We start from the raw sequence: 17154 nt of genomic DNA, 5'->3' as shown, positions 1-17154 counted from the left end.
TCAATTCATCTTGTAAATAAAAAATAAAAAATAAAAAACCTCAAAGCTGCCAATAATGTTAAGAGAGGATTAGAGCCAAGATCACTAAATGAAAGGAAAAAAAATGAATATTGTTGCTTTGCTCAAGTCCAAATAGGCATGTACATGTCACAACAAACAAATAACCAAATAGGTGACATGTCTTTTTTTTTTTTTTTAATCACGGAAATGGCAGTGGTCTTGGGATGTGGTAATAATATAAAATAAAAAGATACAAAAATACATTAAAAATTAATAATACAAAAAGTACAAAAATAGTAAAATAAATAAACAATAGCTGTTATCTTTAAGTGTATCTTTTTCCCCTTTTCTCCTGCCCCTATGCATCTTCCCATTTTTATCCTGGACAGCACAGTTTTAGCTAGCACACTTGCACCCTCTTGTGGGGAGAGAGAGCCAAAAAATCAACGTTCAACTAAAAAGCATGCATTAAGCATCAAGATCAAGAAACTAATTAAAAAAAATGAGAATTGGATATCTAGCCAGAAACAACCATGAAATTTAACAGGAATCAAATGAGAGAAAGAAAAGAATTGAGACTTTTCTTGAATCTCACTTTTCTCCCTGAATCCGAATTAATATGCTTGCAGATTCAAAACAGAAGATGGAAAACAATAACTGCAGATAGGTGTCTCTCACAACTCTAGGAAATCCTACAGTCCTGAGTATCCTTCAACCTCCAATTTTTTGCTGATTATAAAAACAAACCTCTTCGCTCCAAATTTTTGCTGATTAAAAAAAAAAAACTACTACAAATCCAATCTAACTCTTTAAAAAACAAACCTCTACTCCTATTTATACCCTGTCATTTTTCCCAGTGATCTCTTATGATTCAGTTTAGGATCTCTAGCTAACTAACTAATTGTTAATACAGGAAATGCTAACAACACACCCTCTGACATACTCTATTGAACTCTCTCTCTTATTGGTTGAAATCTCTTGTTAATACAGTACAGCTATTAACAAGTTCAACAGACCTCAATTCGAGCATAACAGAAACCAACCCAATACAATTCCCTTTGTGCCTGCTCTTATTCCTCCTAGCACGCACCTTTTTAATGGGGGGTCTGCTAAGTGCTAAAAAGATTGCTCTGGTTGGAAGGCTTTGTATATGTTGCATCAATCTCAGCATCGAGAAAGATTGATTAGCAACAAGAAAGAAGACTAATAACTGGCAGCTACACTGATGATTTATGCTACAAAGTTGTACCACTCTCAACCATGTAGGTATAAAATAATGCTAACATGTAAAGTACTAAAGTTAATAGATGCATAACAAAAACAATAAGACTAACACAAGCATCCTTACTTATAACATAGATGTCATAAAAGTATCTGCATACAACTGAAAAGGAACAGAAGTAAGACTTGTCATAGTTGAGTTATGCCCAAAGTCTAATGAAATTCTTTTTTATTTTAGATATCAAATTTTAATAAAAGATAGTTTAGGAAAAATGATTTTTTTTAAAGGAAATTAATAAAATTAAATGATATTAACTAATTTTCTTAATTAATATAAATCAATTTTAGTTTAAAAAAATATAATACGATCACTTGTAATCAATTAAATTATTATTTTTTAAGTAATATATCTCCATAACTGAGACTAATCCTCAAGACGTGAAAATAATTAAAATAAATTTTGTTTCTTCCAATAAAGTCTTCTCTAAACGTACAATTAGAAAATCAAACCTCTAAAATAATCAATCATTTATCAATGTTCTTAGACCTTTATGGTAAATTGTTGATTAGGAGTGGAAAGGAATTGCTGTTTCAAAGGAAAAGGAGATTTTGCAAATGGGGCCTCACCCTTTGATTAGGAACGGAGGATATTCTGCTACCAAGGCTTGAGAGGTACCCAAATTTAAGGACTAGATGTGTGACTGCATAATTGCACATAATCCAATTCCGGCTTAAGAGTATTATGTTTGGGGATTAATCTTACATATCACTTTCAACCGATACAATATTGTTAACCACAATAATTTTCATAAAATTTACAATATTATTAATTATATTTTTGTTTGTTCATGTGCCAAAATCTTACACGTGAAAGAAAAGAGTAATTAAATGATTATATCTTTTCCAAAGTCAGAGTAATTAAAACAATCTTTAATTGACTTTAATTTTTCCTTAACACTATTTGGTCTATATGGCTTATTTCTTCTTTACCTCTTGGTCCGAATTTCTTTATAACATTCCCTGAAACAAAGGCAAACGTTGATCAACTTTTTTGTTTTGTCTTTATTGTTTTCTTTTGACTTTAGAAGCACTTGTGGTAGCACACTTGGAAGTTGGGAACACAACACACAATACAAGTACAAGGAACGCGTTTTGCTGAGGAACAAAAACAAGATACTTTCCACTTCGCAACACAGGAAACAGAATACGCAACTTTTGTAAGTTTCCCCACCTTTTTCTTTTCTCATGATATTTTAACACACATTTGAGATTTTGAAAGTGTAAAGGGAAAAAAAAAATGAAGAAGAACTCTCTTAGGTCTCTGTGAAGATGAAAGAGGTAACAACATTGGTATTGCATTTCAATTTTGATATTCCTTTATTCCATGATTGTTTGCCACCACCCATACGCTTCCCTTTCTTCTCTAGAAAGTGTCTCTGCCTTTCTTAGTTTCTGCTATTTTTCTTTTAAATATTTGTGAGTGTAGAATGTTGTTGGGTCTGTGTATTTTTGTGTTTGGTGGTTGTCTTTTGACTTTTTTTTTTTAATTTGATTGTTATTATAAAATTTCTCTTGATTGAATAATGTGATCAATCAGTAAGGCGTTGTTTCTTTTTAAATTTTAATTTTGAAATATATTCAATGATATTCCGTATTCAAAAACTAAATTGAACGGGCTAACAAATGACTTGCTTTATCTCACCAATCCGAAAGCAATTTTAACATGTTCAGGTTTTATAAATAGACCCAATGTTGAGAATGAGTTTGTTATATTTTGAGTCGTTTAGGTCTAATGTTTTTTTTTATTCTTTTAATATATATATATATAATACAATTTCTTAACTTAATAAATAATGTTTTTAAAACATTATATTATATAGGGATTGTTAATATAATTACACTTATTTTTAGTAGAAGTGTATTAGAAGCATGCATAAAAAAATGAAAAAAACACAATTAATTTCTTTATTTCACTTCATTTATTTTAAGAATAATATAATAATTTAATATATATTTTTTGAAAATAAAATATATATTTCTCTCTCCTCTTCCAAACTTCCTGTACTTTGGCAATCGACCATCAAGTATCCTTGTACATGGCACAAGGCTTTCTACTAATTTTTTTTTTTTAACAAGCGGCTTTCTACTTAATTTCCTCATATTTTTGTTTCTTTCTGAGTTGTTTCAGAACAACAAAAGGAATAGAAGATCAATTACTGTTCTAAGATTTTTTTTTTTCATTACTTTTTCTTCTAGGTTCCTTAAGATCCGAGTTGCCGTCATAATCCATGAAGAAAGGCCTCTTGTTTTCTTGTGACAGTTTGTTTTCTGATTTAGTATATATGTGTCGTCACTTTGCTGATGCCTTTTTTTTTTTTTACCATGATATCAAATAGTTTCTAATAAAATGAGTAATGAATTTTCGCCAAACATAATGACTATGCATGATTAAATATTTTTCTCACAATACAGTTATTTTATACTCAAAATCAATTTCAAATCGTGTATCATTTAATATTTGTCAAAAAAATTGTCTGGGCATTTTTATTGGGGTGGGTGGTAATACTCTCATATTAATTATATTTTTTTTATTTACAAAACTCAATATTTTACTTAAAGAGGTTTGAATTTAATTTTAAGATAAGAATGTAATTCTACATAAATCAAGCTACTAACTATGAATAAAAAATGTTGAAAAGTAAAATAAAATACGGAAAACATTTTCAGTTCTTTAATGTGTCTATTACTATGCTTAGTTGTATCTATTTAGTTTAGGATCTTTTTTATTTTCGTGTTTGGTAATTGCTTTTTCTACCATTTTTTATTGGGATACTTTTTTTAACTGTTATTTCGAAATTACTTCTGACTAAATAAGATGAGTATATTTATGAGTTTTTGAAAATTTAATTCTAAAATATATTGAATATTCCTCCAAATTCCAAAAGAGAAAATTAAATAGGCCGAGCAAGCATGAATAAAAAATGTTTAAATAGAAAATAAAATTGAATAAAATAAGGGTATCATCATCATACCACAATAAGGTGTATAACACACTGAATAGTTCAAATTAAAAAAAAGTAAATGAAACATATAAAAACTAAATATTTTTTATATATTTATATATACGTGACATCATTTTTCAATTTGGTGATTAGATTTTACAATAATTTAATACCAATTTCACAATATTAATACAACCACATATAATGGGAATGAATTTTATAGAAATAATATGTAATTGAATTAAAAGCTTTAGTTAATTGTTTTTTAATGCAAGTAGATAATACAATATTTATTTTTAGTCCATAAAAAATAAATGATCTCCTTTTAAGTCTCTTATTTATGAAAATATATCATATATAATCTTCATTTCCATAAACAAGAAATTAAAGGTATATAATTTTTTTTATAATTAGCAACCCAAGGACCATATCTAAGGCATTTTCATAAATGAAACAATTTACTTTCGAGGGATTAAAATTTTCAGGAACAAAAACATTTAACTCTACAAACTTCTACTAGAAGGATGAAATTTAAAATTTTGACGAGTTTTATAATAAATAAACATTAAAAACTAATATTGACACATTTCTTAATCAATTGATTAAGGTTCTATCAATCATCTTAAGTATTAAATAAAATGTTAGAAGAAATATACCCACCTAACATATTAGTAACTATGAATACTTTGTACCAATATAACACACAACATATATAATATCTAACTAATAAGCTTTGTTGCCGTTTCGTTCATAACAAGGTGGAGCAACCAACAGAGGTGTTTCTTGCTCCGTCCTTGCCATAAAAGTCATAACTGATTTTGTTTCCTTCACATTAATTTAAAGCTCTATCTTTCTCACTTTGTTGATATTTACACATACACCTCTCCACTTATCCCATAATCAACAAGCTCACAATAATGCATGCTTTAACATGCATGAATGATTGAGTAAAAATAAGTTGGTTTGGTCTTCCACTGGGAATTTCTCCTCGGTCAGGTCTTACTAATTACTCTTTCTGTGTTTATTTTCTCTGTTGTTTTTCTTAGTTATTGCTACTTATTCATGCATATGGAGGATAGCACAATAGGCCAATAACTAGAGGTATAGATAGACTAAGAAAAAGATTCTAAATAAAATCATTAGTAATCTAGAATCAAATGAAGTCTCCAAAGAAATGGTTTTGGACAAAACACACAATGGCATCATTTAACTCATGCATGTAACCTACTCCATTTAGTGGGAAAAGTGCTTTTGAGTATTGCTGTGCTAATTCTTATGGTTCGTAGCCTTTTTTCATCATGTTGCAATGTGTTAACTTAATTCGAGTACAAGTTACTGATGCATGTGGAAGGAGCCATGACATGAAGGATGTACATATGTTTTTGTATGTTTTTCATGATTTCATTATTAGCTCTGGTCAATTGGATGTCTTTTGATTTCTTCCAAGTTTCAATTCTGCTAGGAATAAAGGGGGGTAAAGCACATCGATCTTACGTGAACTTGACACTAAATTCATCCCAAAACCTTAAGGCATTTAGGCATATGAGTCCTTCTCACTTATATGTTTTTCAACTTGCTCATTCCTACTCAATGTAAGACATCTTCACTGTTGGGGAGATTCGAGGGGTACACCTGTGGACCACTTTTACCCGATGTGGGACTTTACCTCACACTTGTACTCAACACATCTCCCCCTCAAGTGTGAGTCTCTTCCACATCGTAGCCTTCCTACCTGCGGTACTTGCCCTGCCCGCTAGCCATTCTGGCTACCCCGCTTCACCTGTGGGGCGTGCTGTGCCGCTAGCCATTCTGGCCACCTGCGGTACTTGCATACTCATCTAAGCCTGTCATTAACTTGAACCATCGGCTCTGATACCAATTGTTGGGGAGATTCGAGAGGGGTACACCTGTGGACCACGAGCCACCACATAAGGAGACCTGACACCACACTCTAACCCAAAACCTTAAGGCTCAAGTTTATGGGTCTTCTCCTCACTTATATGGTACTCAACCTTTCCACTTTTACCCGATGTGGGACTTTACCTCACACTTGTACTCAACATTCACTAGTCACACTTGTTACTCAAGAACAATTTCTTAATTGTTTATGTTATTCGAAATTTCCATCATAGAGAGAAATGTGTCATTGTATTGGCTCTCAGCCGCATGACAGTTTGGATCTTCCTTATGATGCATTGTTCCATATGGTATAATCTCTGACTTTTCATACAGCACTGGCTATTTAGTAATATTGGTTGTTTTATGGTATACTTTCTCATCTTTCAAGTTCATTTTACATTAAAGTGTTTTATTTTAAAATTGATATGGTATAGAAACATATGTAATGAATAATTTGTTAATTTAATTAAAAACTTCAGAATCAACAAGGAAAAGTGGCTAATTTTGAAAAACATGGGGAGCCAGCGCCATCAGAAACACATGCACAACATGATGAACTTGAGAATTCTAGATTTGGGAAAGTGATATCAAGGACAAAAAGTGCATCAATTTCTATTCCTATGGTCTCCATGGAGCCATATGAAAGAGAAACTAGTCTTGTGGGACATACTGGTCCACTTCCTAGTGTGAGAAAATCCCCCATAATGCATGTGAATGGTTCACTATATGCTACCAATGGAACTGAAAATCTATTGCATCAGAGTATATTTGTGAAAGGAAACAAAGTAGTGGAGAGCAAGACAGAAAAAATTTCTACTCTTGACAGGAAAGATGAAAATCATTGGAATAACAACTATGATAGAAAGAATGAACACTTGCTGAGATCTGGGCTACTGGGAATGTGTAATGATCCTTATTGTACTACTTGCCCCACTTACTTCAGGGTCTCTCTGCAAAGATTTTCAAAAGCTTCCACTGTCTTTGATCCCCAGGTAATAAACATTTTTATTAACTTTAATAGAAATCATGGACTTCCAAATTTTGAAGTTCACTTTAAATATATAGTGCATAATTAGAGAAGTTTAGGGAACGTTTATTGAATTAATGTACTTATGTGCTTCCCTAGTTGCCAACAATTTTCATGTTTATGCATAACTATGATTTGATACATTTGCGGCTTTCTTCAATTCTGCATATCGTGTTTAATCATATTTATTATTAGACATCAAGATGTTGAATGGTATTTCTATGAAAAATAGTCTGTTTCAATTGCTATAAACTTATAACTATATTCATGAGAAAAGATTCTGGGTTTAGTATCTTAAAGCCCTACTTAGCTTAAGCATCTGAAGCTTGATTGCTATATAATTTTAATCTATTATGAAAATAACTACTGTAGAAAATTCAATCTTTCATAAATTACAATTAATCTTATTGCAACCTCAAGTACCATAGTTTTCATTTTGTTACGGAATCTCCAATGGGAGTTGCTTATGGGATTCTTAAATTTAAGAACCAATTCTTATGCAGTTTCACCTTTGGAGCAATTGGCGTGGCAATTCTTATAAGAATCATTACTTAGATAAGCAACGTGTTTTTAAAAGTTTTTAAGTTGTCTCCTTGTTTATTCAAACTCATTTACTGAAGGCCACTATGACAAACTTTACTTTATCATCATTCTTGATCTTTTAATGTGACCTTTTTCCATTTCCTTTTGTATACTTGGCTATCACTTTAACTTAATGAAGCGTATTTTTGTTCATGATTTGAATGTTTACAGTTTCACTTCCACAATGCTCTTTATGGGGATGCCAAGGGTTTGGGGAGAAAAATTATGTCTTTCTTCTCTTCATATGTTCCTGGAGTTATAAATCCTCACTCAAAAGTTGTACAACAATGGAACAAATTTTTGGCCATTTTTTGCATGGTGGCAATTTTTGTGGATCCATTATTTTTTTTCTTAATCTATGTGCAGAAGGTATGATTCTTTTCCTTTTATTTAATTGCAAAAATCATGCAAGTTATAAATTATTAGATACTGATATTTCCCTGTTACTGTTTTTGCAAATTTACTCTACATTTTTCCCATTCATTGTGTGCAGGGTGGTAAATGTATATCTATCGACTGGGACATGACAAAAGCACTTGTTGTAGTAAGAACCATGAATGATGTTATATATTTCTTGAACATTCTTCTCCAGGTAATTTCTCTGTAACTACCTTTCCAAAAAGTGTGCAAATACATATATATAATATATTAAAAGAATGGTGCCATATTGTTAGCTTGGAAAATACAATCAAGCTCCTTCTTCAAAAGAAAGTTTTTATTATTCAGTTTACTGGTTTTAGAAGGTAAATATTCTAATAATTATGTTTCAGAAGAATTTTCTAGCAACATAATTCAGGTTTTAGGTTTGTTCTCAGACCACAAATACTTGTTTGTTAGATTTCTTTGATTTTTGAATGAACACATATAGACATTTTTAATAGATGTGGTGTACAAGGAATATGTGTATATGGATTGGTATGTGTCTATAAATCATGAGACTTCTGTCTAGAGCTCCTAACCTTTCCATCACAAGTATATTATTAATATGCACACCGAAGAAAATAATCATACTCAAACCAGAAAAAGTGAAACAAGAAAGCACATTGTATATACAATAGGAAAGTTACGGTGATTTACTTACTCATCTGGTGGATATTACAAAAATACTTATTGTAGTTTATAAGTTATTTATGTAGCTGTTATTTTGGCCATAGTGCACATAATTTAAGTAATACGGTTCAATTATTTCCTTTTTCCTCTTCACTAACCCATTTTGTGTGTGTCATGAATCTTGATTCTTGCTGAGTTTCCCTTCCGTAATCTAAAATTAACCATTTCATTGAAACAATTATTTCATATGAATTATAATCTATCAGTTGTAGGAGATTTTTTCTTCCAATATAGAAACCTAGAGCCTTTTTTTTCTTTTTCTTCAAAGAGTATTATTTGTCATTGTAAGCCATATGGTGTCAACTACATTATATAAATTAGACTGAAAGAAAAAAGTGGAAATGATTATTTGACTTAAATGATAAATAAGCTGGAATTCTACCTTATTAATATTATATTGTAGCATGTTTGTACCTATGTTTGTCTAACTTTCCTTCTATCTAACAGTTGACAAGATTAAAAGGAAAATAAAAGAAACAGAGGAGTTATTAGTTAATGTGTCCTGAATCTTGAATATGGTTGTTGAGCTTTTAGGTCTAGTTTGCTGTTTTTTCATAATTTAAAGCTTAATAACTCTATCAAGTTGCCTCTTTGCAGTTTAGGCTGGCCTATGTTTCTCCTGAGTCAACAGTGGTTGGTGCTGGAGATTTAGTTGATCATCCCAAGAAAATTGCTCTTCATTACTTGAAGGGTTATTTTCTTTTTGACTTGTTTGTTGTATTTCCTCTTCCTCAGGTAAATTTCTTCATGCCTCCCTTTCTTCATTATCTTCTTTTTTCTTTATCTGTAACTATGTTTTCTCATTGTGACTAGGTATTTCTGGTATCCATTTTTACATATTGACTGGTTCCTAATGTGAATTATGATACAAGCCTTAGAGTTGAGTACAAAACTTTTGATATTTTCTTTCCATTTCTTGGAAATCATCAGATTTGTATATAACTTTCCATGTATAGGAAGCATATCAATTGAGAAGAGTTAACCTTGACTATACAACCAAAATACCAAAATAGATAGTAAGAAATAGATTCAAGTAAAAAAGAAAAAAAGAAAATCTTGAGTATCCACGTATAGTTGCATGGCCATGATTAACTTCTTCCACGTCTCACTCTCACTGGATACGGTCCCTCTATGTGGGTGTGTCTAACTGTGTGTAGTCAGCTTTTGTGATAACAATTAAATTTTCTGTTCTTTCATCTCCGATACAATGTAAAACATCAAAATCCTTGATGTTTCCATTATAAGGTTTTCAATTAGGATTAATTGAATTTTATTTTTTGACATGCTAGAGATTCAGTTTAAAGTTTTTTTTTCTTATCTTGTTTATTGAGATCTATTTATTTCTGATGTACCTGTGAAAAATTAATAAGATGCATACGAGAAAATCTGTTGTTAGGTTCTTTTATGATAGGATGTACTTTTATTACAGTTAAGAGCCAATTATTTAAATTTCAAAATCTTAAGCTGCTACATACATAAATAACTTTTAGGAAAATGCTGAAAAATACCAAACAACCTTCATGAAACATACAAAATAGAATGAAACTTCTCCTTCATATTTGTGTTGAAGTTGCAAAATAATATTTTCTCTCTCCATTCCTGTATGTATCCCTCTTTTGTTGTCTTGTTTCTATCTTTATCTTAATGAATTGCTTCTTCTGTTTCATCACGTTCAAGTTTGAAATCAATTGCTCTGATTGCACCTTTTGGTGTGTCATTCTGACGAACATATTGTCAGTGGACATGATCATTTGCTTGAGCACAAATAGGTGGCAGGGGAAAGAAAATGTTTTTATCCTGTGAAAAAATTAATTATCTATGGGTTTATTATATGTTCATCAAACTCCTTATTATGATATTCTTGGTGAAATATGTGCAGATAATGATATTTTTGGTCCTACCAAAACACTTGGGGACATCAGGAGCAAACTATGCTAAGAATCTTCTGCGTGCAGTGATCCTTGTGCAGTATATTCCCAAATTATTCAGGATTCTGCCTCTGCTAATTGGACAATCTCCAACAGGATTTATATTTGAGTCAGCTTGGGCAAATTTCATTATAAATCTTCTCATTTACATGCTTGCTAGCCATGTTGTTGGATCTTGTTGGTACCTCTTTGGTCTACAGGTGAGTCAAAACAACATTTGAAGCTTATTTTTCTAAAAAATGAGAAGGGAATGTTTGATTTTTTGTTGTTGTTTAAATTAAAATGAAACATAATTTGTTTGGGTTGTCAATTTTTGTTTGTTTGTTTTGAAAACATGTTGTCCATGATTAGAGTAGAAAATGGAGAACATACTTTAGGTTTTTTTTACTTGTATTTTCTTGAATTCCCTACTCTCACTTCAAACCACTGCTATATCTTCCTCAAGCTTTTAATACAAAATCCATCAAACGAGTTTTTTGATATCTTTATTCTGTGAAATATTTTTCAAAAGCAGGAAAAAAAAAGAATAAACTTATTCCTCACTAAATTTCATTATTTGCTTAAATATCCTTCTCTGTACCCTTCACAGAATATGCTAAAAAAACAAAAGAAATATTACTAGACTCATGAATTAATCTGATTTCCATGTGGTAGTACATGGTATAGGCAAAATGAAGTGTTACTGTCTTGTGAGTATGATATCAGTACATGCTAAAAAAAATTAATCCTTCTAATTAATTTATTAATATTGATAGTAAAAATTCACCTATCATAGTCTTGGATTCTTCAAAAATGAGTGGTCTAATTAGAATCAGGAATTTGGTTCAGTAAACAAAGGTTAATATTAACTTACTTTTCTCTTTTCCTACGACTTCCTTCTAGAGGGTTAATCAATGCTTGCGAGATGCCTGCGGTAATTCTGATATTGATAGATGCATGACAGTCATTGATTGTGGAAGACATGGTCATACCAGAAACAACTATTCAGACCAAACATCATCTCTGTGGAGCAACAATTCAGATGCCATTGCTTGTTTGAATCCCTCCTCTAGTGGTTTCCGTTATGGGATCTATGTCAATGGTGTACCTCTTACTATAGAAACTAGTGTGGCTAACAAATATATTTATTCACTATTTTGGGGATTCCAGGTATGCACCTCATTCTTATTCTTTATTTGTTCCTTCTGTAGTAATTATGTAAATTTGGTTTGTGCATATGCGAGGGTACTACAATGACTCAAATCCAATACCTTCCCATAGTGAGGAGCCTTCAGTGACAGCACATGAATGATTTGATATCCTTTCAATTATAGCATTATACCTTTGTGTTAGATTTCAGCTTAAAACCAATTTGCATTAAGTGAAGTTGCTCAACACATACATAAGTTGGATCCCGAGAATTAAGGCAGGCGATGTGTGAGACTTTCTAACACTTTGTGATTTTTAATGCAGCAAATCAGTACTCTGGCTGGTAGTTTAACCCCGAGCTATTTTTGGGGGGAAGTCCTGTTTACAATGGCCATCATAGGATTGGGACTCTTGCTTTTTGCGGTTCTTGTTGGAAACATACATAACTTTCTCCAAGGTCTTGGACGGAGGTAGAACAAACTGCTCTTGCATGCTGTGCGTATCTCTTTTTCATCTGTTTCACTTTAATCAACTTCTTTTCAGAGAACCTTTTGAGGTTAAAATTTAGAAATGATGCAGACAGATGAATGATAGCCATCCTATGAGTGAAATTGTTTCAAACTATAAGCTGTAATTGCATAATATCATCATACCTCTTAAGTTACACTACACCTGCTTGCTATGCAATTCATGTTGCCATTATTTTGGACTCAGTTATTTAAATAGGACTAGGAAGAGGTCCTCCTTGAATACTATATCATGTTAATTCTATGTAGGGAACTTTTGCCCTTTCTTACTCAGCTTAATTTATCTACTGCTGCAAGTTTTAATATCTTATTGAAGTTTGATAGTGAATTACTGACTATAATGCACTTGATATATTTTCCTCCTTATCACTTACAGAAGGCTAGAAATGCAACTTAGAGGCCGCGATGTTGAGCAATGGATGAGCCATCGTCGCTTACCAGAAGATATAAGAAGGTACAAAATGTTCTGATTCTTCTAACAAATCACATTGATATACCTAGTGAGAGAGGTATATGTTAATTTATTCAAGTCATTGCTTGTTAACTCCATACTACAACTTTTCCTTCTAATGTAAATGAACAATTTACTGTTACAAGGAGACAGTTGCTGTTTTATAATCAGAGACTCAGTTATGTTACAACTTCTGGAGACTTTAGTTTTTAAAGTGAATTCAAAGATAATTTTGAAACACTTCTTGCCATGTTTCTGAGGTGTGTTTATTATTAACATCAGTAGGCTCCATATTCGTGAAAAGATCTTATTGGTAAGGTGACATCTTATTGGTCTGTTTATGTAATAATAGTACGGATTAACTTATTTATTCTTATACTACTCATTTCTAAACTTATTTAAAATTATTTGTGTACATTAAAATTAGAACTATGATGAACCAGGTATTCCAAAAGATTAAACTGTTAGGTAAAGACACAAATATTTTTATTTTTATTTTTATTTTATTCTAAGGAGGCCCAACGGCCCAACAAATATTTTTATTGTGCCTCCAAATCTTAGCATTCATTTTCATAAAATATTTCTGCATATAGTAATGTTAAGAAAAGAGTGTTTGTACAATTTTACATCTTTATTTAGGTTCTATGTCACAGGAAATTATTAAATTAAGGACCACAATTAATGTATGAGTGATAGATATTATGTCTATTATGCAGGAAAGTACGACAGGCTGAACGGTATAATTGGGCTGCAACCAAGGGAGTGAATGAAGAAATGCTAATGGAGAATTTGCCAGGAGATCTCCAGAGAGAGATACGACGCCATCTCTTCAAATTTGTAAAGAAAGTATGAACTAGAATACTTGTGGCATAATGATTTTTTTATTATCAGGATAAAATAGGTTTTTAGCCTTTGTACTTTTCATAAAAATTTATATTGGTCCCCATATTTTAACTTTAATCAATTTGATCCTTGGATTTTATAAAAGTAATGATTTTTGTCCCTAAAATTTATCAAAGTTGAGGGACCAAATTGATCAAAGTTAAAGTTCAAGAACTAAGATCAATTTTCATAAAAAATACAGAAATTAAAAATATATTTTATCCTTATTATAATTACAAAATTCATCGCGATTATTATGAGTATAATTGTGGTTCACATTGGGTGAAGTACAAAGTCAAAGCAACTATGCCTCATTTAAAATTCTATATTCCTTAGGCCTTTCCACTCTATACGTGACATACTAGAAATGAATGGAACTTAAAGGTAAAATCAATTTTGAAGGCAAAGCTTTATGCAACTTCATGGTCAAACCTATAAAATGATACATCAAGATCCAAATGATAATTTACTCTTTTACTGAGTATCTATTTGTATGCATAATAGAGAAGATGATCTAAAATGTTGCTAGGTCCGAATTTTCACCCTGATGGATGAGCCTTTCTTAGATTCCATTTGTCAAAGATTGAGACAGAAGACATACATCAAAGGAAGTATAATTTTGAGTCAAGGTTGTCTAGTAGAGAAGATGATCTTTATTGTGCGTGGAAAATTGGAGAGCATTGGAGAAAATGGAATTGGAGTTAGCTTGTCTGAAGGAGATGCTTGTGGTGAAGAACTTCTGACATGGTATCTTGAACATTCTTCTGTAAGCAAAGGTATAGCAATACTTAGTATAATGGCAACATGATTGTTAACCACACTTTACTTGGAAATGAGAAACAGTACAAGTCATTAATATTTGTTTCAATTGCAGATGGTAAAAGAGTAAGGCTTCCAGGACAGAGGTGGCTTAGCAACAGGACAGTAAAGTGCTTAACAAATGTGGAGGCTTTTTCAATCCGAGCTGAAGATCTTGAAGAAGTCACAACCCGATTCATGAGATTCTTGCGGAATCTTCGTGTTCAAGGATCCCTAAGGTCATTCATTTCTTTGTTTTGTTGTATCTGTTATAAGGAAAAATCTCTTTGGACGGAGAAATTTTAAATTCTAAGAATTTTAAATATTTTAATTAAAATTTTTTTATTTTCAAAATTTTGTGTTTGGACAAAAAAATTAAAGTTATGAGGATGAAAAAAATGAATGAAGAAAAAAAGAAAAAATATGATTGGTGTGCTAGTTATATGTGTTCTTTTATGCTCACACCCGAATGATATTTTAGGAGCTCAGACGGTATTTTTTGAAGAAGACTGTAAGAAGAGAATTTCAATTTCTCACCTTTTAGAAAGAAATTGAAATTTCAGATTTTTAATTGTTTAAAATTTCAAAATTTTAAATTCTTCATAAAAAGCATCTAAACAATGAATTTTAAATTACAGAAATATAAATTCTCTGATAAATTACTTTTCTTAGTTAAAATCCTCTATCCAAACTCACTCTAAAGTCATTCATGGTTTAGCATAATGTTGACCATCTTTTGTCTTTACTAGAATGAAAATCATTCATCTCGTTCCTAAACAATGCTTCCATTATATTTTTTACTCGTCTAAGTTTCTGTATGCTCCATTTTCATCAAGAGAAACTATCCTTAATTATTATCATAGTTCATATAACTTGAACCCAGAACTAGCTAATTCTCTCCAAAATGCGTTGATACGCAGCAGTTGACTAGACATCTAGGGATAAAGCGTTGTTTTGGTGCGGGCAGCGAGAGCAATACCAAATTGAGGCAAACTCTGAATATTAGATATGCAAATAAATGGTTGATATCTGATAGGACACTTTTTATCCAAATTCCTCCTTCACCTCTCTAGAAAGAAAAAAAATGGAAAGAATAGCCCCTAGTATATAGTTTACAAGTTTGAGATTCTCACTAGTAATACACCAACTTTCGTTTTTCATGTGCATGGCTCTAACATAATCATTTTTTATCATTTTATTATGTCAGGTATGAATCACCTTACTGGAGATCCTTGGCAGCAGTTCGAATCCAGGTTGCATGGAGATACAGGAAGAAACGTAAAAATTGTGTTGATACCTCAAAATTAGATCAATCATTTAACTCATAGGTTGTATAATCACCTGAATTGCTTGTAATTACCATGCACAATTCCTTTAAAAATTAAACAACAAGCAAATGTTACTGTTGGAGAGCAATTCAAATTTCAAAATAAATGGAACTTGTGAAAATTCAAGGAGATATTTTTAGGAATTTGTTATGTTTCAAATCTTTAGAATTTTATCTAGATTTAAATATTTTATTAATTTGTTTAACTTATTTTAGGGATTTGTTTCCTTTTTTAAAAGATTAGAATATGATAATATTTAAATTTTGTATTGTTATTTAGCTTTATATATAGAGCCAAGAAATACAAATTTTATAATGTGTTCCATCTAAGATTTCTTGAACGTGTGATAATTTTGTTGTGTAGAAAATTTTTTCCAACGGTTAACATTTTATTAGTAGTGCTTTGCTTATAATGCAAAGAGCCTTCTCCTTTATTTTATGTCTACAATAAGTAATGAATTTATAAGGAATGAAAATAACTCTTAACTCTCAAGAGAGGAAAGAAATTTGGTAAACAAGATTTCATATGTTACAGCCAGACTTACACAGAATATTTCATTTCACACAGCTCAGATGATTTTTAGAGAAAATGTACCCGATATATATTCTTCTTTTAAAGGCAGAGTTGAAATCTAAATTATATGAGCAAAATATACAACCTATACAGTATAGACAGAATCAGAAATAAAGTTCATATTTCTTAGATTACGGTATGAGAGTCACTGAGTCAATAACTTTTTACTACGAGAATAAAGAAATGGAATGATTGAATGAGCAAAATATACCCCTGAATTCCATTTTCCTAGAAAGAGAAATAGCATGCGATTGAATAAGAGAATGGCACCATCAAGATTGTGAATGAGAAAGAAGAAATGGAGGAAACTTGTGAATGGAAAGAGAGTGAGAATGGGAGAGAGCATAGTGTTGGACAATGACATTGTGACTGTAAGGAAATTAATGAGTAACTAGAGAACGGAACGGAACTAACAAGCTTCTTGTTGTGTTTGTGATTTAAGTGTTTGATGGAGTTTTAAGGATTCAATACAATGAAAGCTACGTGACAGTTAAATATATGATAGATTCATCCTTTGAGTTCCAAGTAGTATACGTGAACGGAATCAACGTTGATCTTTAGGAAGATCATTCTCTCCGCTCGGAAGATCTTTTATCGTTTAATCGATCATTTTTTAAAATTTTCAGTTTTCATTATCATGGTAAGTTTATTGATTTTTTATAATAATTTTTTTGAAGTCATATAAAATATAATATTTT

The 17154-nt window shown here is 31.2% G+C and overlaps 1 protein-coding gene across 1 annotated transcript; it reads left to right on the top strand.

The window, feature by feature from the left end:
• The first annotated feature begins 2395 nt into the window (after positions 1-2395).
• On the top strand, positions 2396-16026 carry LOC114368719 (probable cyclic nucleotide-gated ion channel 20, chloroplastic). Its single transcript, XM_028325951.1, has 13 exons — positions 2396-2559; positions 6602-7114; positions 7903-8100; positions 8225-8323; positions 9439-9576; positions 10721-10969; positions 11652-11918; positions 12222-12367; positions 12801-12878; positions 13592-13721; positions 14287-14533; positions 14632-14794; positions 15763-16026. Exons 1-13 carry the CDS (start codon positions 2551-2553, stop codon positions 15881-15883), a joined length of 2358 nt encoding a protein of 785 aa, XP_028181752.1. The 5' UTR covers positions 2396-2550; the 3' UTR covers positions 15884-16026.
• The last annotated feature ends 1128 nt before the right edge of the window (positions 16027-17154 follow it).

This window comes from Glycine soja, chromosome 9 (genome assembly GCF_004193775.1).
Source record: "Glycine soja cultivar W05 chromosome 9, ASM419377v2, whole genome shotgun sequence".
Lineage (NCBI taxonomy): Eukaryota > Viridiplantae > Streptophyta > Magnoliopsida > Fabales > Fabaceae > Glycine > Glycine soja.
The sequence above is the reverse complement of the archived record's forward strand: the minus strand, read 5'-3'. Positions and strand labels throughout refer to the sequence as shown.